Genomic DNA, 17,689 nt, shown 5'->3' with positions numbered 1-17,689 from the left:
CCCTTTATTATTCCTTTCTCCTTGATCTGCTTATGTGCTGAAGTTCAATGTCCTGGCTCACACAGGAAGAACAAACACTGGGCTGAGTGAGTAGAGTGCGTGGTGTCTACGTTCCTGGACTAATAATCGAAAGAACATGAGTTTAAATCGCAGCATGGTGGTTTGAGAGTTTAATTCAGTTAAAAAAATAAACAAAAATCTGGAATCATTAAAAGTGATCAGGAGCTGTTGGATTGTTGCAAAAGCCTCAATTTGGTTCAACAATATCTTTTAGGGAAGGAAGTCTGCTGCCATTACCCGGTCTGGCCTCCAGACCAACAGCAATTTGCCTGAATGCCCCTCTGAAGTGGTCCAGTAAGGCTCCGAGTTGTATCAAACCCACTACTAGTAATGGTGGAAGAAGAAGGCTTACCACCATCTTCTCAGGGCGCTCAGGGATAGGCACTCAGTACCTTCCTTGCCAGCAAAGCCCACATCCCAATAAACTTAAATAAAAGTCAGTACCCGAGGAACGAGGCAACAATACTGGAGATGGAATTATTGTTTCTAAAGCATTACATTCTGGGTTTGTAGCAGGGGAAAGTTACATGATAGAGAAAGGCAGAGAGAAAGACGGAGAGGCAGGTGAAGGACACCTCAGTTGGATGAGGCTATTGAACATACTGTATCTGCAGTTATAGGCCAGCAAGCTCAATGGCCTCCATTTCAAAAAGAAGCAATGGAAGACTTGCCTTTTTATAACATGTTTGCATTTTGTGTGTAATATGGATTTACCAGGATGATGCCTGGAATCCAAGGTTTAGGATACGAGGAGGGATTAGACAAACTAGGGTTGCATCCCTGGAATTTAGAAGGTTAAGGGGTGATTTGAGTGAAGTTTTCAAGATATTAAGGAGAGCAGATAGGGTAGATAGACAGAAACCATTTCTGCTGGTTGAGGAGTCCAGGACTGGAGGGCATAGCCTAAAAATTAAAGCCAAGCTTTTCAGGAGTGAAATTAGAAAGTTTGGAACTCTCTTCTACAAACAGCAATTGGATAAGTTGTTAATTTTAAATCTCAGGTTGATAGATATTTGATATACAAAGGAATCAGCAATGTGGAGAAAAGGCGGATATATGGGGCGGAATTTTATGGAACATGCGGCGACCCATTCAAAAGTCCATTGACTTTGGCAGGACCGTAAAATCCCATCAGCGTAAAATTCCACCCATGGAGTTAGATCACACATCAGTCACTGAATGGCAGAACAGGCTCGAGGGGCTAAATGGTGTCCTCCTGTTCCTATGTTCCATGACATCCCAAAGCACTTTAGAGCCAATGAAGGTATTTTGAAGTGTAGTCGCTGCTATAACGTAGGAAACACAGGAGCCAATTTGTGCACAGCAAGCTCCCACAAACAGTATTGTGCTAGTAACCAGATGACCTGGTTTAGTAACATTGGTTCATGGATAAATATTGGTCAGGACAACTGGGAGAATTTTCTTGCTCTTCTTTGAAATAGTGCCATCAGAGCTTTCAAATTGACCTGAAGGGTATACAGAGCCGTGCTGTGACATCTCATCCAATGGTGCAGCACTCTCTCAGTATCGTTAGGATTTTGTGCTCCAATCTCTAGAGTGGGACTTGAGTCCCTAACCTCAGACTTAGATGCAAGAGTTGCCACAGCTAATACAGGCTATCAATTTTTGTGGGTGGCCCTGGGGACAAACCCATTTGTCGGAGCCTGGAGAGATTCCACATTCAGGACCAGACTCCAATCAGCTCCCCACCCCTATAGTCAGGTAAGGTGGTGTGGTGGATGGCGAGGAGGGATGAGGGATGCTCCAGAGGTGATTGTGTGAACCTGGAAGGAAGCTCAGGTTGAGGGGGCTTAGTATATTATGTGGCCCAAAGGAGAACTCCTGAACCTCCAGCCCACCAGGAAACAATAAAACATAGTTAAGAGCCAGCTTCCTGGAACTCCTCTGGTTCCCTCTGAATTGTGTAAAATGGGCCTATATTTCCCTCAAGTTTAGAAGAATTAAACATAAAAAATTCTGAAGGGACTTGACAGGATAGATACTGAGAACACATTTCCCCTAGTTGGGGAATCTAGAACGTGGAATCACAATCTCAGAATAAGGGGTCAGCCATTTAAGATTGAGATGAGGAGAGATTTCTTCACTCAGAGGGTTGTGAATCTTTGGAATTCTACTCCCCAGATAGCTATGGATGCTCAGTCATTGAGTATATTCAAGACAGAGATCAATAGGTTTTTTTTGGATACTAGGAGAATTTAAGGGAAACCGGTGGAATTGAGGGAGAAGATCAACCAACCACTTGTTAAAAGGCAGTACAGACTTGAAGGGCCAAATAGCCTATTCCAGCTCTTGTTTCTTATGCTTCCCCTCCTGTCAGGTTTGAGTTCATGGAGAAAGAGTCACTGCTCCCCCATATCAGGCCTGGGGTTAAAATAGCAGCTCAGGCCTGAGGACATCAATCGTGGCCATTAATTTCTGTGTTTGTGTGTGTGTATGTGTGTGAAAGAGAGTGTGTGCATGTGTGAATGTGTATGTTTGAGAGAGTGTGTGTGATAGTATGTACGTGTGAAAGTGCATGTGTGTGTGTGTGAGTGGGGGAGACAGAGTGTGTATGTGTGAGAGTGTGTGGGTGAGAGAGAGTGTGATTGTGAGAGTGTGAGTGTGTGTGAGAGAGAGTGTGAGAGTGTGTGAGTGTGAGTGAGAGTGTGTGTGTGTGTGTGTGTGTGTGTGAGAGAGAGAGAGAGATAGTGGCTGGGATTTTCCAGCCCCTCATGCTGGTGGGAGCTTCCAGTCCCACTGATGTGAATGGAGATTTCAATGGCTCACCAGCCCCGCCACTGGGTAACCTGCCTTGGAGGGTTGGAAAATTCTGGCCAGTGTGTGTGAAAGAGAGAGTGTATGTGTGTCTGTGTGTATGTGTGTGAAAGAGAGAGTGTATGTGTGTCTGTGTGTGAAAGAGAGAGTGTATGTGTGTCTATGTGTATGTGTGTGAAAGAGAGAGTGTATGTGTGTCTATGTGTATGTGTGTGAAAGAGAGTGTATGTGTGTCTATGTGTATGTGTGTGAAAGAGAGTGTATGTGTGTGTGAGAGAGAGTATGTGTGTCTGCGTGTATGTGTGTGTGAGAGAGAGTATGTGTGCGTGAGAGAATGTGTTAGAGTGGGCGTGTGTGTGTGTGAGAGCGAGCATGTGTGAGTGAGTGTGTGTGTGTGTGACAGAGAGAAAGAGAGCGTGCATGTCTATGTGAGAGTATGTGTTTAAGAATCTGCATGTGTGTGAGAGAATGTTTGTGTGAGTGCAATTGTGGGTGAGTCCATGTATGTATGTGTAGGTATGTGCAAGAGAGAGATACTGTGTGTGCGCGTGAGCCAGAATGTGTGTGATGAGAGTGTGTGTGAAGGCAGTATTTAATACAAGCAACAGGGGTCCTTAACCGGCTGCAGAGAGCCCAGCTTCAGTTCCTTTCGGGAACGCCCAATGCATTGAGTGAACAGCAGTGAACCTTCCCCAGGGTCAAGGATCAAGGAACCCAGGGATGGATATCAGAGGCCAGCAGCTTTGCAGTCAGCGCAAACAAGAGCAATGGCTGTTGCCAGTAATGCACCTACCAGAGACCCAGAACCACCAAGGGACCACAGGGCAAAGGTGAGTGAGGGTGGGATGGGGGTCACAGGACAGGGGTCACAGGTTAGAGGTCATGGGGGAGAGGGGCGAGGGGTGTCAGCAGCAAGGGCAGGAAGGTTGCTCTCAGTGGGCCCTCCCTTCCCAATGTCAGGTCCCTCGAACGGGCACAGGATGCCTTTGAACGAGGCATCCCCACGGGAGCCCACAAACAAACCCAACAGGGTTTACATTTTTGGGTTTCCCACATGGCGAGTCCACCACCATTGACTACCAGCGGTGGGGGGATTAATTGGCCATTTTAGGGCCTCAGTTGGCAGTGGGGCGGGAAGGCTGTCCATGAGCATTCCCACCCTGGCCTTAATTGAGGCAGAGGCGGGAAGATGGCAAGGTCCCCACCTGCTACTCTCCCACCCTGCCTCCAAACTCACCTTAGGGAAGGTCATTAAATTCAGACGTGTGTGTGTGAGTGTGCTTGTGTTCATGCTGTTAACGCTGGTTGGAGAATCCTACAGCCTCCTAGAAATTAGCACAAAAGTACTGAGTATGAAGGTTGATAATCTGGGGGTAATCGTCAGTCTGTGTTCAGGAATGAGCTGCATGATATCATTGATATTGATTGATAAATTGCAGAGGGTTATTGATGCCAATGTCCCTTGTCATTTCTCTGGCAGTTTGTCCACTTCAATCTGGATCAATCAGCTGTAAAAGAAATAAATGTGAAGTTGGAGCCTTGGATCTGAGTGAGACTCACCCCACCCTGGAGAGACATTCACCTCAAAAATCTCCGGATAATCTCCTGGCAATCCGAGTCACGGTGACTAGTGATGGGAGCAGGTATTTTTGATGTTAACTTTACATTGTACTAAATGTGACCTGCTTGCCTTAATGACCTGCCCTGCCCTCAGGAGCCAGTTATACTACAAGTTGTGCATTGAGGTAAAGGTGTTTCGGCTGTACCAACATTAACCCCTCAACTCAGCCCAACATTTACAAGTGTGTATTAATGGTCAGTTACACAACTGAATTATAGAATCATGGAATGATGCAGCATGGCAGAAGGCCTTATGACCCATCATAGCTCTTTAATAGTTATCCAATTAGCTTCACTCGCTCCTCTGCCTTTTCTCCATAGCCCCGCAGTTATGGGATGTGGAATACTATCGTACCTGCAAACTAAGGGACATGGGAATAAAGGAACGGGAGGAGGGCACACAGTTGCTCAAGCCTGTTGCACCACTCAATGACTTCATGGCTCAGCTGTATCTTAACTCCATCTAGCCACCTTGATTTTGTAGCCCTTAATTCTTTTACGCAACAAAAACTCAATCTCAGCCTTGAAACTGAGTTCCAGATTTTCACTGCCCTTTGTGTGAAGAAGTGCTTCCTGACATCACCCCTGAATGGCCGAGTTCTAATTTTAAGGTTTTCCCCCTTTTTTCTGAGCTCACCCCACCAGGAGAAATCATTTCCCTCAGTCTACCCTGTCAAATCATTTAATTATGTTTACAAATTCAATTCATCTTAACCCACTCTGTTTGGTATCTTCTTGTCCACACTTCCCGACCTTCGCCTTCCCTGCAGGTATGGAAGGTGTCTGCTTGCACACTAGGTCCGGCGGCAAGCTGTACAATCTATCAAGGCTAAAAGCAAAGGACAGATCACATCCTGATCAGAGAACTCCTTCACACCAATGATGCTGCACTAGCCGCCCACACAGAAACTCAGCTACATAGACTCGTGGACTGTCTCTCCCATGCCTGTAATTTGTTCTCCATGATTATAAGTGTCAAGAAAACCATGGTCATGGGTTAAGGTGTGGCATTGCTGTCTCTGACCACACTAAATAACGCCCCACTGGAAGTTGTTAACAAATTCTGCTACCTTGGGTCCACAGTGACAACCAATCTGCCCTTGATGCAGAGCTTGTTGCACAGATAGGGAAAGCAGCTATCACTTTCGGCCGACTCATGAAGTGCACATGGGATAACATCAAGCTGATGGTTTATAAGACCTGTGTTCTCAGCACCTTGCTGTATGGCTGTGAAACATGGGCGACTTACAGCTACCAGGAAAAGGAGCTCAGTAATTAAAATCTTCACCATCGTGATCCATTATGAGCATGTCCTGGCTGGACAGAATCAGGAATATGGGAGTCCTTTCAAAGGCAGAGCTCCCAATGTGTCGGCACTAGTCAAACAGAGGCGGCTCTGGTGGCTCGGGTAGGTCTGCAGAGTGGAAGACGGTTGTGCACCCAAGGACCTGCTGCGTGATGAGGTCGCCAGAGCCAAAACACCAGTCGGACACCCAAAGCCCTGCTTCAAGGGTGCTTGCAAGTGTGACATGAAGGCCCTAGACATTGTTCAGTGCGCCTGGGAATCACAAAGTGACGAAAGAGGGAAATGGTGACACCTCCTGTGGGCTAGCATGCACCACAATGATCATTGGGTATAATAGCTTGGCAACAGGTGCCAATGCCTCAAAACAACAATTGGCAGCTTGTGCGGTGCTTATGGCAGAGCCTGCCCCTCGAGGACTGGCCTTCACAGCCATCAGAGCAAAGATCCACCAAATGAAGACACCCCACCTAAACGGATTGTTCGCTGCCTGCTCACCATCTCTGGTAGATGGAAGGATGCCAACACAAAACCTTCCATTATTGGTCTGGCGTTATACCAGTTACAGTAAGCTGGGCTCTGTAAGTGGATTGGGAACCAGATTTCACTGATCCCCTCAGTAGTTATGGCAGGACCAGTGTCTGAATGCTATTTTGTGCCTTTTTTTTCAGCAAAATATACGAGGCGCCCCACAGAATGGTGCAAAGCAAGAAAGAGTTTGAATTTATCCAATCGCCCCTAACATCTCTTCAATATCCCAGAGATCTTCAGAGCCAGTGACTGATCTCTAATATGCAGTCTCTCTCGTTTATTTGTAGGCAAATGCAGCAGTCAGGGCCCACAAGCAGCGATGAAATAAATGACCAGTTGATCTATTTTTTAGTGATGTTGAGTGGGGGATAAATGTCGGTCGGGACACTGGCGAGAATTCCCCTGCTCTTCTTCGAAATAGTGCTTTGGGGTCATCGACAACCACCTCATGAGTTAGACAGAGAGGCCTTAGTTTGTTGTCTCAACACTCCCTCGGTAATTCCAAAGCTCTTCACACCCAACGAAGCTAGTTACTCTTGTTAGGTAGGGAAATTCAGCAGCCAATTTAGGCACAGCAAGCTCCCGCAAGTAGCGCCTTATCCCATTGGACGACGTATTGGGCTGGATTTTATGGCCCCGGCCAGGTGTGTTTTCAGCTGGGCAGCAGGTAAAATATCACGTGAGGATGGCCCACCACCCTCCCGCCCTCCTCCCTCCTCCCTCCTCCCTCCTCGGCCTGCTCCACATAAAATGGTAGGCGGGGTGGGACTTGCTGCTGGCCAGGCCGTTTTAAAATAAATAATTAACGGGCAGTTGAGCTCCTTAACAAGCCAGTTGACCAAACTTTACACTGTCCATGCCATATTAAGGTTGGCATGGGTGGGCGGGTGAGAAAACTCCGATTTTTAAACATAACTGGTGTGGGAAGGAAGTGGGTGGGGGTACATCCTTCAGGGGGTACGCTGTTCACATCGGGGCAACCCCCACCTCCCCGAACAATATGATATCCCCGCTTTGCACCTCCCACCTGGCCTGCAAAGTCCCCACACCACCCCCCCACCCTAGGGTGCCTGTTCCCTTCCTGCCCTACCTTAGCCCATGACCCGTCGCTGCTCAGGGTGGGGGTGTTTGCAGTGCCAGCAGGGCTTACCAGTGAGCTCTGACGCTGCCGGGACTGCTACAGCCGTCGTCCACTCTGATTGGGCAGCAGCTCTCGAGGGCGGGGCTTCGTCCCTCTGAAGTTCCCACCCGCTACTCGCTGCCAGGCGGGCCTTTCATTAATTCGGCCGGTTTGAAAATGACTTTTGTAACAGGAGCATGGGCAATATGTCACCCCTTCCGCCCCACCACCACCACCACCACCACCAACCCCCCACCCCCCAAATAAAATTCAGCCGATGGTGAAATGGGCACGGTCACATGGTACATGAAATTTAATGCACAGAGGTGCGGAGTGCCACATTTTACTGGGATGAATGAGGAGATGTAATGTGAATTAAATGGCACAATTTCAAAGGTGGTGCAGGATCAGAAAGACAAATCTTTGAAGGAGGCAGGACAAGTTGAGGAGACTTTACATTAACTTTAAAAGTGGCGTTGTTAACAGACACATAGAGCGCAAAAGCAAGGAAGTTATGCAAAAACCATCTAAAACGCAGGTTAGGTCCCAGCTGGGGTATTGTGTCCATTCCTGAACCCCACACTTGAGGAAGGATGTTAAGGCCTTGGAGAGGGTGCAGAGGGGGGTTTACTAGAATGGTACCGGGGATGAGGAGCTTCAGTGCTGTGGAGAAGCTGGGATTGCTCTCCTCAGAGCACGGAAGGTTAAGGGGAGATTTCATACAGGTGTTTGAAATTGTGAAGGGCGTTGTGAGTTTAAATAAAGCGGCAGGAGGGTTAGCAACCAGAGGATAGAGAGTCAAGGTAATTTGTAAAGAAAAAAACAGAGGGGAGATAAGGACGATTTTATGCACTGAGTTGTTGTGATCTGAAATGTGCCACTTGAAAAAGGTGGGGGGGAGTCTGTTTCAATAGTAACGTTCAAAAGTGAATTGGATAAATACTTGAAACGGAAATATTTGTAGGACTATGGGGCAAGCGCAAGGGAAATGGGCTGAAGGAGCCAGCATAGGCACGATGGACTGAATGGCCTCCTTCTGTGCTGTATGATTCTATGATTCTAGCCCCCTATTGTTCTTTCTCTATTGCCAATGACGTTGTGGTGGCATTGCACTTTCACACCAAATGCAACAGCTGTCAGCCTCTTAATGAATCTGCCTGCTACTCAGGCAGTTGCACTCCTGACTCTGAGCCAGAATGCTCCAGGTTCAAGTCCTTCTCCAGGATTTGTTGGCTGCCGAAGGCCCCAGCCACGGGTGCAGACAGGCCGGTGTGTACTGGTGCCATTCTCCAGTCTGGATAAGTGGGAGGGTTGGTGGCAGGAAGGGTTTCGGCCTTTAAAACCACTTACCAAATCCAAAAACGGTGGCTGATATGAAGCATTGTAGCGGCCCCATGTAACATGGGCAGAAAGCTGAAGAAGATAGAGAGAGAGTAATCAGCCTCTCAGTCTCGTGAAATCCGGTCTGAACTTGTGGTAGCTGAGTGAAGCGCTGCTTTACTCTGATGTTACATAGCTCTGGTTCCAATATTCTGCAGGCTTGTTTGACATCAGATCATTTAATACAGGCACTGACCTCATTCCTGATTAAATTGAAGTTAGAAATGAGTCATGAAGTCTGGGAGTTGGCAATTATACTCCTATCTCACAACTTCTTTGTGTCTGTACAGACTTTGGGAGTTTGGGTTTAATTTATATTAGTGGCTGGACTTCAGTAGAAAGTTTATTAGAACCAGAGGCTCAAAAATGCAGCTCTAGACACTACAGACACTAGGAAAAGTACTTTTGGTGCTTTGTAGGATGGTGTAGAACTGGAGGGCTTTTCTCAAACATTTTGTTTTTATTTATTGTCTTATTGCATTGCTTAAGACCATAGGAACAGGAGGAGACTATTCAGCCCCTAGGTTTTGTTCCGCTGCTGTTCAATTGGATCATAGGAAAAGTCAGGTGCTGCATTGTTTTCTGAGGAATTGGTCGTTCTATCACATAAAATGTATAACATTAAAAGCAAAATACAGTGGATGCTGGAGTTCTGAAATAAAAACGGAAAGTGCTGGAAAAACTCCGCATCTGCGGAGGGAGGCTTCTTCGAAGCCTCCGAAAAAGAATCCTATTGGACTGGAAACGTTAACTCCGTCTCTCCCTCCATAGATGCTGCCAGACCGGCTGAGTTTTTCCAGCACTTTCTGTTTTTACAACAATAAGAATGTTCATTTATATAGCATCTTTAATGTGGTCTAATGTCCCAAAGTGCTCTGCTGAAGCATTACCAAACAAAATTTGACACTGAGCCACATAACGTGATATTAGGACAAAGGCTTGGTCAAAGAGGTAGGTTTCAAACTGTCTTAACAGAGGTGAAAGCTGTGAGCGTCAGCTGTGGCTCAGTTGGTAGCTGAATTACAAAGTTCCGGGTTCAACTTCCACCCCAGGACTTGAGCACAAAAATCAAGGCTGACACTCCAGTGCCATACTGAGGGAGCACTGCACTGCTGGAGATGCTGTGTTTCAGATGAGACAAAAAACCAGGGTCCCACCTACCTGCTCAGGTGAATGGAAATGATCCCATGGCACTATTTTGAAGAAGAGCAGGGGAGTTAGCCCCAGTATCCTGGTCAATGTCTATCCCTCAATCAACATGACAAAAAAAACAGTTTGCCTGGTCATTATCACAATGTAACCACCTCCGTAAATGTTAGTGGAATATGGATGTTAGTCTGTGGTGGTGACATAACCAAAGCAGAAGGAGAGAAATAGACTGTGAAGTTTAGGGAGACAATCCCAGAACATAAGGCCCAAGCAGCTGGTGGCATGGATGCCTTTGGTAGAGCGATGGAAATGGGGATACACAAGAGGCCTGAATTGGAGGGAGCACTGAAATCTTGGAGGGTTGTAGGGTTGGAGGAAATTACAGAGATAAGAAGGGTTGAGGCCATGGAGGAATTTGAAAACAAGCCTAGGAGTTTCAAAATCCAGAGTACCAGTGTAGGTCAGCGAACACACTGCACTGTTTGCTTTATTAAGAGAAGAAAATATTACCAGAATCGAAAATCTTCCAGCAAAGAAGGAGGCCATTTGGCCAATTTTGCCTGTGCTGCCTCTTTGGAAGAGCTATCTAGTCAATCCAACTAAAAGAATTTTGACCCAGTGATGATGAAGGAACAGTGATATATTTCCAAGTCAGGGTGGCATGTGAATGATGGGGGTGGGGGTGGGGGGGAGGGGCAGGGTGTGGTGGGGGGCGGAATGTGCAGTTGGTGGTGTTCCCATGCATCTGCTGCTTTTGTTCTTCCAGGTGGGGAGGTGGTGGGTTTGGAAAGTGAGAAGCTCCTGTGAAACATCCGGGGTTTTACTATGTTAAAGGTGCTATATAAATGCAAGCTGTTGTGATGATGAAGCTGGATCACTGATTCCAGTTTCAGACAGAAGATTCTAACTTATTTCATTGACTTAAGTTTAATGCTAAGGAACTACACTTTATTTCTGTGTTGCTGTACCAAAACCTGGACCTTAATTAATCTGGTGTCCCAATTTCTTTCCCCTTTATCTTTTCGCCTGAACAGTTCCGAAGCCGAGACAGAGCCCCACAGTGACCCCTCTGACCAGATGATCTCCCCCAGCCCAGGAGCCTTCTTACCTGGACCAGCAAACAAAGGGCCGAGCCCAAGGGACCGTGAGACATTGGGTGAAGAGGAATCGAAGGCCGGACAATTCAACTCAAATTCCAAAGCTCAGGAAGGTAACTGCCTGGTCTGCTTCAAAATTTGACATTTTCCTCTTGCACTCACCCCACCACGCTCACCCCCACCACACACCCAAAACCCGGTGATGTTGGCCGGAATGTGTAAAGTGGGCTTTTGAACGCAGATGTTATCTCGTTAAATTGCTTTTCTTGTGTCAACGGGATTTGACAGATGAAGCGAGGTTGACAGCCTCATTCTGCGAGAGCTCTACGATCAGCCTGCAGTCCCGCAACCTTCGCCATTGTTTGAGCAAAATTTCTTCCAGCAGCCAACCCCTCCCCGGCCTTTATTCTCATTCACCCAATAACTTCAAAGCCACAGTCAAATATCTGTGTCAAGATTCTTTGTATAATCCCAACTGCGGGGGATGTTCCATCGGGAACCACCAACTCCGCCCTCCCAAAAGATGGAATGGGCAGATTGTCAAGATCAGGAAAGTTGTGAGGGAAGCTATGCTCACCGGGTATCAGGGACAAAGACCACCGGAGACGGAGAAGAAGAGGATTATTTTTACCCAGCAAGTTGATGTGTTCGGAATGCGCTGCCTGAAAGGGCGATGGAAGCAGATTTAATCGCAACTTTCAAAAGGGAAATTGGATAAATACTTGCAGGGGAAAAACTGCAGGGCTGTGGGGAAAGAGCAGAGGGGATGCAACTAATTGGAAAGCTCCTTCAAAGAGCCAGTGCAGACCTGACAGGCCAAATGGCCTCCTTCTCTTCTGTAAGATTCTATTGTTCCTCTTCTAATGCTTTGTCTAACGTCAATTATTTGGCAGAGATAAGAGAGAAATAGTTTTAGAATTAAATTATTGATACTTGCTTGTCTTGTAGCCCGGGCTGAATTATTGGTGTGTAAACATTTTGCAGCATGATGCAACCTAAGTATGCATTTGCACTAAAAACTTAGAGTTAATACAGAATCATTGCCATTTCACACTGCTACTGATGTCTTAATCCAAGCTTGGAGCTCTGAGTGAGTCTTCTAGGAGGACACGCTCTCACACCACTAACGTTTCATACTACATTGTGGCAGTCATGCCTCTCTATGGCTCACACTCTCTTAGTTCTGATTCAGAAATTTAGGGGGTTCAAATCCCATGTCAGAAATTTGAGCATGTAATCCAGGCTGACACTCCCAGTGCAGGACTGGGGGAGGGCTGCCCTGTTGGAAGTGCGTCTTTCAAATGAGACATTAAACTGAGGCCCCATATGCCCTATTAGGTGGACATGAAAGCTCCAATGGCCATTGTTCTGAAAAGAGCAGGAGACTTATCCCCAGTGTCCTCGGCCAATATTTACCTCAGTCAACATCACTGAAACAGGTGATTTGGCTATTATCGTATTGCTGATTGTGTGAGATTGCCCGAGTAAATTGGAGCCTGCTACCTGTATTACAGCAGTAACTACACTCCAAAGTACTGAGCTGGCTGTAAAGTTCTTTGTAACGTCTTAAGGTTATGTTAAGCTCTGCAAAAATGGAAGCCTTTCTTTCACTTTCTGCAGACATTGTTGGTGGACATTTAGTGAACTACATCACCATCTAGTGGCAAAATCAAGGACTACAATGCACTCACCCCACAGCAGATTTGAAGGCTGGGGGCAGCGGGGGGGGGGGGGGGGGGGGGGGGGGCGCTTGTAAAATCCAGCAGGCGGCCTGCCCACCACCTCCCCACCCGCCCCCAACTTGTCCAGTATTTTTTGGGGGTCAGCAGGGGGTTGTTGCCTGCGGCTATTGAGATCCTTAAGTGGCCAGTTAATGGTATTCTATTACTGGTGAGGGGGCACGGGGAGGCCCATGCCATGCAGGAACCCCAGCAACTTTAGCTGTGTGGGCTGTTGTTGGGCAAGGGTGCGGGGCAATTCTTTGGGAGGCCCCCTGGGTCAATTGGACGCACCCACCACCACGAATTTGGCCTCCCCCACCAACCTCCTCACCCCATTGCTGAGATCCCTGACCTCAAATTTAACCGGGCTCCTCAGCATGGCGGGGCTACCTGTGGTTCCAGCAGTGGCTACCACGCCCGCCTGACACTGCTGGGACTGCACAGCTGCCGGCCAATCGGATTGGCTGACAACTGATCTAAAGCGGGACTCCCGGGATACAGAGAGTAAGTATCACCTTAAAGCTATTAATGCCATTGGGGTCATGGGCGGATTCCCCCTTGACCTTTTAGCCGGGTTGTGGTGTTATTAGGTTGTCACTATCCGTGGGTAGGCTCCATTAAGCAGTATTGTAGAAGTTGCCAAGAGGTCGTTATTAACATTACTGAACTCTGTACATATTCATTGTACAGTAGAGGGTACGGGTATGGAGAGGACTCCATGGCACGTCCTTACATGTTGTTAACTAGCTCTACACTGCTGACCTAAGCTATAAATCAGGAGCCTTCTTACATCAGCGGTGGGCAGTACAGGTTAATCCTTAATGTACTGGATCCTTCCACTACAGGTGGGGCAGAGACCACGCGCCCTGTAAAATGCAGCCACAATTACAGGTTGATCTTTAAAGGACAAAGGGAATAGTGGATGCTGTGCTGTTGAAAGTAACAGTGATAACTCACTTTCTGTGTCTGGGCAAAGCAGTGTCAAATGTCCATTGAGTTACAGAAGGTATAACTCAAAGGCCTTCGCTTGCTGCAGTTTCTCAACTCTAAGTCGGAAGATTGTGAGTTCAAGCCCCACTCCAACAACAACAACAACTTTCATTTATATAGCACCTCTAACACACTCCCCAAGGCGCTTCACAAGAATGATTATCAAACAACACTCTACACTGAAACAAATAAGATGATATTAGGACAGGTGACAGCACTGGCCTCCTTGCTTAATGAAAGATGTAAATATGTTGGAAGCAGTTCAGAGATGGTTTACTAGACTAATATCAGGAGTGGTCGGGTTGTCTTACGAGGAAAGGTTGGACAGGATAGGCTTGTATCCACTGGAGTTTAGAAGCATAAGAGGTGGTTTAATTGAGACCTTTAAGATCCTGAGGGGTCTTGACAGGATGGATATGGAGAGGATGTTTCCTCTTGTGGGAGAATCTAGAACTCGGGGTCACTGTTTAAAAATAAGGGGTCACCCGTTTAATACAGAGATGAGGAGAAATATTTCTCTCAGAGGCTGTGAGCCTTTGGAACTCTCTCCTCAAAAGGGAGTGGAAGCAGAGTCTTTGAACATTTTTAAGGCAGAGCTAGATAGATTCTTGATTAACAAGGTGCTGAAAGTTATCGAGGATAGGCAGGAACATGGGGTTGATAATGCTGTTATTGAATGGGGAAGCAGGTTCGAGGGGCCAAGTGGCATATTCCTGTTCCTAATCCATATGTTCATACGTTCGTGACCAAAAGCTAAAGCAGTAGGTTTTAAGACATGTCTTAAAGGAGGAAACCAAGATAGAGAGGTGGAGAGGTTTATGGAAGGAATTCCAGAGTTTAGGCCTCAGGAAGGCACGGCGTCCAATGGTGCAGTGGTTAAAATCAGGGGTGTACAAGAGGCCAGCTTGAAGGAGTCCAGTGATCTATAGAGCTTGTAGGGCTGGAGGAGATTTCAGAGGTAGGGAGGGCTGAGGCCACGGAGAAATTCGAGACTGATTGTACCGCACTTGGTGCCCCGTTAGGGTCTTCGGGACCACACCATTCCTGGCACATATGCGGGGGCTGTCCCGGGTTTTGAGCCGGTGGCTGTCCACTTAGATGTCCAGTGTCCTGGCCACCGTCTCCCAAACATCCCTGTAATTTGGGCTGAATATACATATATACGAATTAGGAGCAGGAGTAGGCCACTCAGCCCCTCGAGCCTGCACCATCATCCAATAAGTTCATGGCTAATCTGAACGTAACCTCACCCCCACATCCCTGCCTACCCCTGATAACGTTTCACCCCTTTGTTGACCAAGAATCTATCTAGTTCTGCATTAAAAATATTCAAAGACTCTGCTTCTACTGCCTTTTGAGGAAGAGAGTTCCAAAGGTGCTCAACCCTCTGAGAGAACAAATCTCTCCTCATCTCTGTCTTAAATGGGTGACCCCTTATTTTTTAACAGTGACCCCTAGTTCTAGATTCTCCCACTGCTGGTGAAAGGCTGCAATTGCAGCATCACATGTTTACATAGGCACTTCCCATTATAAATGTTGACATACAAATTTACAATGGAAATAAAAAAATAAGGAAAGGGCATGTGACTTTGAAATGGGGGATAAATGTGAGATAAATGTATGCTCCCTGATCTAATTAACCTCCACCCACTAAGACCACACTCCCAAAAGACTACATTTGGTCATGATTCCCCTGTATGTGATGCTGTGGAAGATTATCTAGGAGTCTATATAGAAGTAATTTCTATCATTTTTCATTGACTCTTTCACATTAAAGTTTTCCTTAATTGTGTTTTCTGTTTTTGTGTCTCAGCCCTAAGACGAGCTCACAGCTTCAATGTTCCAGCAATCAGCAGGCAAGATACATGGAGGGAGAAACTCCAGACTAGTAAGAAGTGAAACAATTTTAAATTGCTCATTATTTTTGTACTTTATTTTTGGTCTTGTACATCCAAAATTTTATCTCTCCATAATTGGTGTCTGTGCCTTCAGCTACCTGGCCTCTAAGGCCTGGAATTCCCTCCCTAAATCTTTCCACCTCTCAATCTCCTCATTTGAGACCCTCCTTAAAACCTACCTCTTTGACCAAGCTTTTGGTCACCTATCCTAATATCTCCTTATTTGTCTCAGTGCCAAATTTTGCCTGAATATGGCTCCTGTGAATTGCCTTGGGATGTTTTACTACGTGCTATATAAATGCAAGTGGTTGTATAGTGAGTTATAATTATATGAAGCACATGTACATTAACTTATATTTTATGTCTGTTATCAGTATTTTGATAAGTGGAGTTTAAGTTGATTAGTTTGTATGAAGGATCCAAACTTGCCAATTTCACTTGGACTTGGAGAATGATATTTCTGTTTATGAAGCAGTTTGTTCCTGATCATTTCTCAGAAACATCTCAACACACACTTCACATACAATTACTGTTAACATGTAGTGAATCATGTAATGTAGGCAGCTGTGAGCACTATTGAACATGAACACACAGAAAGATCCCATAGACATCAATGATTTATTTTAATCATGAACTTTTGCGGTAGCACTGTGGAATCTTTAACATCCACCAGATTAAGTAGGGTTAGACTTTGCCATATTATCTGAAACAGGGCAGTGCTCCCCCTGCACTGCACCAGAAGTGTCTAAACTCACATCCTTGAACCCACAGCATTTTGACTTGGAGGAAAGACTGCTAGCCACTGATCCTAAACTGACAACAGGACAATTTGTTTTAATTGATGTGGCATCGCTGACATTGGTCAGCATTTATTGTCCATCCCTAGTTGTCCTTGAGAAGTTGGTGGTGAACACTAACCCTAAACCATGGTACTCCCACTGTGCTGCTGGATAAGAGAAGATTAGATCCCATTATGGTGCGTTCTGAAGCAGTGATGCAGGCCCCTGTGACTAGATTGCATAAAATCTCATTCCTGGAGTCTGCAAATTTATGACTCTTTCTTGAGGTTTTTGAAAAATTACACAGGACACACACAAGTTCCATCTGTGAAATTTCAATGTGTCTTCAAGACAGATTCAAAATCACCACCACCACACAATCTATTATAAAATGAAACACTACAATGCGGGCAGTACTCCAATAAGGGTAAAAGAGATAACCATACAACGGAACTACCAAAGAATGATTGCTCCTTGTTGACTGCTAGTTCTTCCTGGTGAGAAGTCCAGCCATGTATTCTCCGGCAGCCCAGCAAAGAGTTCAACGTTATGGCCCAGATCTTCTAGTCTCCAGATGGTCGTACCCCGGAGGTGCCCCGGGAAATGCACTGGGGCGCCCCACGGAAGTTCCCATGTGCTGACTACATGGGAATTGCCTGGGAAGTTTCAATTTCCAGTGGGCAATTAGCCTGCATGTGGAACACTTCAAAACTCCGAGTTACAGTTGGAGACTTTAGATGGTTCCAACTCACTTAGTAGAATAGTTACCCAGGACAGGATTGAAGGAAAACCAGTCCTGGGTAACTATACTACGAACTCCTACTATCCCCAACTATCCCCCTACCCCCTGCTACCCTTCTGACCCCCAACTACCCCCTGACCTTCCAACTACCACCCACCCCTCCATCGACGCTCCCAATTACGACCCCACCCCTGACTACCCTCCCAGCCCTCCCCCGATCCACGGACTACCCCTCACCTCTCCCCCTGTTTTTAGTGATGTTATTTGAGGGATAAATATTGGACAGAACACCAGGAAAAGTGTCCATCTAAACAGTGCCATGGGATCTTTTACATCAGCCAAAAAAGGCAGACACAGCCCTGGTTTAAAGGTGACACCTCTGACAGTGCAACACTCCCTCAGTACTGCACCGGGAGTGTAACCCTGGATTATGTGCTGAAGACTCTGGATTGGGAGTTGACCCCACAACATTTAGCTTCAGAGGCAAGAGAGTGCTAGCCATTGAGCTACAGTTTAAGTTTTAT

At 46.4% G+C, this 17,689-nt stretch overlaps 1 protein-coding gene across 9 annotated transcripts in view; it reads left to right on the top strand.

Moving 5' to 3' along the window:
- Positions 1-17,689, top strand: part of mical2a (microtubule associated monooxygenase, calponin and LIM domain containing 2a) — a 253,781-nt gene that overhangs the window by 198,861 nt on the left and 37,231 nt on the right. For all 9 annotated transcript variants that reach the window (XM_041196942.1, XM_041196944.1, XM_041196943.1 and 6 more), the window contains 3 exons: positions 4,316-4,478; positions 10,973-11,148; positions 15,560-15,634. In XM_041196942.1, coding sequence (XP_041052876.1) covers positions 4,316-4,478; positions 10,973-11,148; positions 15,560-15,634 — 414 coding nt within the window. The remainder of the gene's footprint in view (positions 1-4,315; positions 4,479-10,972; positions 11,149-15,559; positions 15,635-17,689) is intronic.

The sequence above is a fragment of the Carcharodon carcharias genome, chromosome 10, assembly GCF_017639515.1.
Source record: "Carcharodon carcharias isolate sCarCar2 chromosome 10, sCarCar2.pri, whole genome shotgun sequence".
Lineage (NCBI taxonomy): Eukaryota > Metazoa > Chordata > Chondrichthyes > Lamniformes > Lamnidae > Carcharodon > Carcharodon carcharias.
This window is presented reverse-complemented; position numbering and strand designations above follow the sequence as displayed.